Source organism: Macrotis lagotis, chromosome 4, assembly GCF_037893015.1.
Source record: "Macrotis lagotis isolate mMagLag1 chromosome 4, bilby.v1.9.chrom.fasta, whole genome shotgun sequence".
NCBI classification, from domain to species: Eukaryota; Metazoa; Chordata; class Mammalia; order Peramelemorphia; family Peramelidae; genus Macrotis; species Macrotis lagotis.
The window spans coordinates 121,536,552-121,544,019 of record NC_133661.1 but is presented as its reverse complement, the minus strand read 5'-3'; the positions used below and the strand labels follow the sequence as shown (position 1 = coordinate 121,544,019).

The 7,468-nt window shown below is 39.6% G+C and overlaps 1 protein-coding gene across 2 annotated transcripts in view; it reads left to right on the top strand.

Annotated features, from left to right (window-relative positions):
* The first annotated feature begins 238 nt into the window (after nt 1–238).
* ARNT2 (aryl hydrocarbon receptor nuclear translocator 2) overlaps nt 239–7,468 on the top strand; it is a 251,591-nt gene continuing 244,361 nt past the window's right edge. The window contains exon 1 of one of the 2 annotated variants that reach the window (XM_074234004.1): nt 239–436. In XM_074234004.1, the coding sequence (XP_074090105.1) occupies nt 406–436 (31 nt within the window). In that variant the 5' untranslated portion in view covers nt 239–405. The remainder of the gene's footprint in view (nt 437–7,468) is intronic. The other variant, XM_074234005.1, reaches the window with a different exon arrangement.

Here is a 7,468-nt window from a genome sequence, read left to right as displayed (position 1 = left end):
GCGGGGATCCGAGACTGCTTTCCTTCTCCTCGACAAAAGGCTGAACTGGAGGGGGGTGGGAGGAGAGGAGGAGGAGGAGGAGGAGAAGGAAGGGGAGAGGAGCAGCAGCAGCAGCAGCAGCAGCCGCCTTAGCGCTGGGCCTGGGCGGAGCGCGGCGCGAGGGGGAGAGGGCGAGGGAGGCAGGCTGGTGGGTGTGGGGAGTCCTAGCTTGCGCGCTGCGCTGCGCTGCGCTCCGGCCTCCCTCCCAGTCCCTTTGTGTGGGTGCTAGCCTGCAGCGCCTCTGGCCTCAGTCCCCTTACGTTCGGGGCATCCAGTCTGCTCCTCCTCCGCCTTCCTCCCCACCCGGACCCGCCCCCTCCCCTCCCCTCGCCCCTTGCATTGCTCTAAATTCTTCTTGGAGACAAGATGGCAACACCGGCAGCGGTCAATCCTTCGGGTGAGTAACCTAACCCCTCCGCTGCCTCCGGACCCAGCCACCTTAGCCGCCCCTGCTGGGGGAGCTTGGGGGGAGGCAACCCAGGGGGCGCTTCCCTTGGGCAAGGGAGCGGGTGGGGGAGAATCTGGGACTGTCCCGCTCCCCCCTGCCCCCCTACAGTGAGCAGAGCCCCGAGCCCATCTCTGGAGGTGCCTGTCACTCTGCCCGCTAACCGCGGCAACATCATAAACGTTCCCGGGATGGGCCCGGAGTAACCAGTGAGGGGCTGTGGAGTCAGGACTGTGCTGAGCATCTTAGGCTGGGAGAAAAGCCAAGGGGGCTGGGGGCTGGGGGCTGGCGGGGCGGGGGTGTTGATGGTAAGACGCCTGGAACAATCATCAGGTTCAAAGGGGCCCATCCTTTTCTCCTCCTGCTAAAAGCCCCATCTCAACCCAAAGGAGTGATCTCTAAAGCGGAATGTTAGCGATCAAACCAATCGGCCTGGGACATTGACCGTCAGGTTGGGAGCTATGGTATTGTGCTGTTTGCGGTGGGCACTGATCATGAATACCCAAGTTTAGGGCTCATATTCAACTCCTGGGATTCTTTTCTGTCTCCCTGCTGGGGCACAGTAAGTTTCCTTAGTAGCTGACGATGGTGATAATAACAGTGAGGGATAGACACAACGTAAATATTGCTATTATGATCACTGAGTTTCTCTCCGATCCAGATATTTTAAATTTTGCCTTACCAGTCTGAGCTCAGAAAGATCTTCAGATCCTGGTAGATTTTGAAAAAGAAAGTGTTTCACAGCCAAGTGCCAACATCTGCCTATTTGGAGATCTGGGCTGAGAGAGAATAGCTATTTGTAAAAGTACACTACCTGTTGGGGACTGGGTTTCAGACCACTTTATGGACAGAAAAGTTGTGAAATTTGTCACACGTCCTTTTAGCAGGCCTCAGGATTGTCTAATGAATTTTGGTTGCTGGACAGCTCAGTAAAACCAGTTTTCTGGTAACTAAAATCTGACATCCCTTACTCTCATCAACTTTTATTACACTTTCAAAGACTATATAGTCTCATAAAAATCTATTAGAGGTGGAAGGAGAGTTTGGGAACTCAAATACTAATAGGTTCAGGTTAAGAATGAAGATAAAGTTTCAGGAAAAATTTTTTAAACAAAAATCTTTGTTCACTATAGCTTTCTGCGGCTATTAGATGCAACATATTAAGAAGTCAATTGAAGTGTAGATATTGTCAATTGTAATGTGTCTAACTTGAGCCAGATACATTTGAAAGTAGCCATGGCATAAACAGTTTGTAAGCACTTGGTAACTTTCACTCAAAATCATTGTGCTGGAAGAAATCTGAGAAATCGTCTATTCAAAATCAATCATTTATTCTAAACTCAGAGAGCTTAACTGAATTAATTAAAGTAATACAACTAGCAAGTACCAGAGCTGGAACTAAAAGCCAGGTCTTTTAAGATTCTTCTTCAAACATATTTGTAATTGTGCTACTGGGGACTCTGTATCTTGGAATCTGTGAGAAATCACATTGGCTATTACATATATGATATATATATATATATATATATATATATATATATATATAGTAAGAAATTCTTTTGGGATATCATGTTCATTTTCATTTATTACTTTCTATAACAGACTGAAATGGATCTTTAGGGTAGAAATGTCAATATGTGTATTTAATCATTTAGATTCCCTCAGCTGAATTTCTTAGTTTCCCATACATGAAATGCATTAGGCTTAAGTGGCATAACTTAAATATCAACTTAAAGAGAGGAAAAACATTTTAGATTTTACCTAGGGACAAAATGAGTTAAAGAATTTTATTTTCTCATCTAGATTCACTCACTGAGAACAAGGTCCATGTTTTGTATTTCTCTGTGTGTTTGCCACAATTCCTAGTATTGTGCCTTGAACATGAACAGTTTTTGACACTGTTGATAACCTTATCAGCCACCTTCCTGTGGGGTGTTCCTGATAATACTCCTGGCACTTCTCCTTGTCTGACCTTTCTTTCCTTCTCAGTTTCTTTTGCTGGATCTTTATCTTGTCCACTAAATGTGAGTTGTCCCCTTCCACCAAGACTCTTTCCTATGTCATCTTCTCTTTTTCTTCTATATTAGCTTATTTGGATTTAATAATCGTGTTTATGAAGATAAGTTCCTATATATGCAACTCTCATTTCTTTCCTCAGTAATGATCCCATATCACCAACTCTCTTTTGGACATCTTAAACCAGTTGTCCCATAGGCATCTCAAACTAAACATGTCCAAAAAGTAGTAGTTCATTATGTCTTACCCCATTCCCATCCTAACACTCCCATTTTATATTATTATCCTCCCGGTCATCCAAGCTCACAACCTTGTCATCCTTGACTCTTCACTTTACCTTACCCATATTTCCAATTTTTTTTCTTACTAAATCTTTTTTTTTTTTTACCTTTAGAGCCTCTTTTTCTTTCTCCCTCTTACTCCTCTCTCTCCTTTTCAGGCACTTATCACTTCTTACCTGGACTATTGTAATATCCTTCTAACTGGTCTTCCATTCAGTTTCTCTTCCCTTTAAACCATCTTCCACTTAACTGTCAAAATGTTTTTCCTGAAGTTCAGCTCTTCCCATGTCACAGCCCTAAAGGAAAAACTTCAGTGCCTACTCTTTTACCTCTAAGGTGGAATAGCAATTCCTTCTTTGGACATGTAAACTCTTGTAACTGAACTTCTTCCTATCTTTCCAGTCTTTTTTTATATTTTACTCCCCTCTATGAACTTTAAAGTGTGCCTCCCTCGCCTAGCCTACTTGCCATGCCTTGCATACTTTTTCATTGTATTTATACTAGCTGTCCCCCATACCTGTAATACTCTACTGCAGGTGTATCTAACCTGCAGCCGACAGGCTGCATGTGGTCCTCGAAGTCCATTCATGCAGCATTATTTCATTTTATTGTTATCCTCCTTAGCAATATGGATTGTATTGTAGTCATAAATAAGCATTGACATTCTATATGTGACCCTTGGCAGGTTTTGTTGGGAAATGCAGCTCAGAAGAGTTAAAAGGTTGGACACTTAGATTCTGTTCTCTCACTTCTATCTTAGTTTCATTGGTTTCCTTCAAAACCTTCTCAAATGGCACCTTCCCAGTCCTCCTAACTACTAACATCTTCTCTGAGATTGTTGTTCAATCATTTTTTAGTCATGTCCCACATTTTTGTGACCCATTTGGGGTTTTCTTGGCAGTGGTTTGCCATTTCCTCGTTATTTTATAGATGAGGAAACTGAGACAAACAGGGTTTAATGGCTTGCCCTGGGTCATGTGACTACCAAATGTCTGAGGTGGAACTTGAACTCAAGAAAGGATGAGTCTTTCTGACTGCAGGCCAGGTACTCGATCAATTGTTGTGTATGTTGTCTACACCTGGTTATTTACATGTTTTTCTTCCCCTATTTGAATGTGAACTTCTTGAGGGCCAAGGTGGTTTTTGTATTTCTTTGTCTCTCTAGTGTCTAGTACAAAATAAGCACTTAATATATATATACTTTTTGACTGATTGATTAGTAGACGATCAATATTGGTTGACTTGTTTTAGTTATGCTCTTTCCTGCTGTTTTTCCATGGTGGGGAGTTGGGAGGGAATTTCTCCACGAAGACCGTGATTCTAAATTCTTTCCTTCCCCCATCTTTCTGGCAAATTTTGTAGTACTCTTTCTATTGTCCTATTACTTCCTTCTGGCACACAGATTAATCCAGGGTATTATTATGATGTGATAAAATTATGGGTTACCTTAACAGGCTTATACAGTTGAGGTGAATCCTTGTCAAATCTTGGTTACTCATCTAACTTCACCTGTAATTTGCAATATTGAACGGTCCCTTCTAAATGCCCCTGATACCACTTCTCTTTGGTCTTAGTCCTGATCCTTTAGGCTTATATTTCTCTCTTCCTACCACACCTTTCTTGTACCCTTTAGCCATGGTTGGACCTTCATTCTCTCTCTTTTAGTCACTGGAAGAGTAAGATCATTTCTCATTTGGAGGATAGGTATACTGCTTCTGCCTTCTGCTTGTGGAAGCCTAGCTTCTTACTATTACCTTGCCTTGGTTGTGATGTGTAGGTCTTCTTTGCTACTAACTCAATAAAAGACTGAGAATATATAGAGTGCTGAGTGAAAAAGAGTCTTAGAGCTAATCTAGTCTGACTCTCATTTTGCAGATACAGAAATGGAGACCTAAAAAAGATTCTAAAAGTTTCACTTGGTAATACAATTCAGAGACATGATTCAAAATCAAAACTGCCTTCTCTATTTTTTTCTACTACCCAGAAAGATTCAGTGAAAGAACACTGGTTTGGGGAGTCAGAAAATCTGAGTTCAAACCCCAGCTCTTCTACTTCCTACTTGTATAATTTTAGACAAATCATTTAACTTCTCTGAATTCTGTTTAGAGTGGGATGGGGTAAATTAAGATGACCTCTGAGGTCCTTTCTAAGTGCTTAAATGCTCCTCCTTCTCTCAACTTGTTTCCTAGACTGGGTGAGTATATAAAAGATATTTATTTCAGGCATTTATTCCTATGTATTCTGGTACCCTGGAGGAAAACATTCTGTGCATTGAGTAGCTTATTGTTATCTCTTTCCTCTAGCTTGTGATATATATGTATTCTAGGGGAGTATTCCCTGCCTCTGCCTCCTTTCCATATTTGTTCTATTCCTAGTCATATTGCTTTTCCTTTGCCCTATATATAGGGCAAAATGCCTCTTACCTTTCTTGGAAAAACATCTTTTAGTCTTCCCAGATCTGACAGTGATTATCACCCACTCACCTCACTGAGCTGAGAAGACCAGCTCTGTCTCTATCTTTCTGTCTCTTTTTTCTATTCAAGGATTCACAATGTACATTTGCATATTAAAAGCAACCTCTGTTAGTTTCCCTGAAACACTGAAAATACTTAAGACCCCACATTTACATTTTAACACGGTCACCTATGATCTTCTGTGGAGCTTTTTAGGGAGAGGGAGATTTTTGCCACATACCTTAATAGCAATATTCTATTAACTTAGAGTTTTACAAAATGTTTAATGATTTAGTTTCTGAATATGACTTTGACTATAATCTCTTTAATCGAATTATCCTCATTTCAGGGCTGTTCACTCATTAAAGTACAAAACCAGAACTATTTCATGTTGGTTCTCATGGTGTTCTCATCATTGCACTTTGTAATACATTTGGAAATTCTGTCCCAAATTATTTTTAATAGTAAAGGCATGCCAAGAGCTGGTGAGCCAAAATAAAAATGAAATACTATAACTGATAAGCAAATATTGTTCAACTGCCTAGAATTCATAAATATTTGGGATTATAAAATGATAGAATTAGTAAGAAGGGGTCCCAGAGATCATCTGATATAATCTCCTGGTTTTACAGATAAATAAACTGAGATCCAGTGAGATAAAACTTCAAATTCTAGGTTCTCTCCATTTTTCCATGCTGAAAGTCAAGTCATTTTGTAACTTGAAAAAGGAAAATGATCCAGATTTTAAAGTGATAAAACATGTTTATCAGAGCAGTTCTACTTAATTTTTTATTGAGTAATGAAGAATGTGAGCATATTTGACAAAATGGCAAAAGTTATATTTTAAGAGTGAAGGTATTGATTTGTTGAGATTAAATATAAAATTTCCCTTTGGATTTATCACAAGGAAATAAAAGTGCTAATTTTGCATCAATTTTATGTTATTTAAATTTTTATTTTGAATTATTTCTTATAGTAAATTAGGTATATTAGGCAATAACAAAATATTTTCAGGTGAGAGAACATTTGAAAAAAGGGTAACTTACAGATATAGTATCTGTTTTAAAATATCTAATACAAATCACTTCCAATATCAGTTCTAAATCTAGGATCATATTACATATGAATCTGTATACATATCAGGCCTCTATCCTCTCTTCTACATGTCTTGTTTGTACATACTTGTTGGCATGTTGTCACAATTAGATTATGAACTTCTTGAGGGCAGGGATTGCCTTTTCCTTTCTTTTGTTTTCCCAGCACAGGGACCAGGAGATAAGCACCTAATAACTGTTTCTTGACTTGACTTGACTGTTAATGAACCCTTCTGTGACTTCATTTTAACTTTATCTTCCTTTTGTCTTTTGATTTCATTTATAGCCAAACTGGTTATGATGAAATTACTTTTACAGTATGTCTACACAGGTAATTAAACAAAGATACCACATTTAGAGTTTCCATAGTGAAGTTAATGTTTTTTAGATCTCCTTATGTGATGCTAATGACGCTTTAACTATTTTTCTGCCACTCTGTCACCATCATTACCTAAGATGGTGGTATATCACTAAGGACTCTCTCATCTTTGTCTGATGATTTGACATGACCCAAAAATTTACCCTCAAGTGACCAACCTGGTTATTAGGCTCCATATTCCTAGTGAGACTGGTTCTTAGAAATCAGATTCATTTTGTCCTTGGAACATATCTGATACATTCCTTTTTTTTCTTTTTAGGTTTTTGCAAGGCAAATGGGGTTAAGTGGCTTGCCCAAGGCCACACAACTAGGTAATTATTAAGTGTCTGAGACCAGATTTGAACCCAGGTACTCCTGACTCCAAGGCCGGTACTTTATCCACTATGCCACCTAGCCGCCCCTGATACATTCTAAGAGACTAGAAATTGCTTAAGCTGGTGCTTCACTGGCAAATAAAAAATTGAAAAATCCATATCGATTCTAATCAATCCATCAACAATCATTTATTATACATTTAATATGTGTGAGACATGGAATATAAAAAAAAGCCAAGATAGTCCCTGCCTCTCAGCAACTTATATTCCATTGAAAGAGACATGCCCATAGATAAATATGCCTAAGATAAAATCAGAGGGTAGGCATTGGAAGCTGGGGGATTAGGAAAAGCTTCATATTAGAGTAAGGTTTCTTTACATTTTTGAGGGTACTAGATTCTTGTGGAAGTCTGATGAAGCCCATGAACCCCCTCCCAGAATAATGTT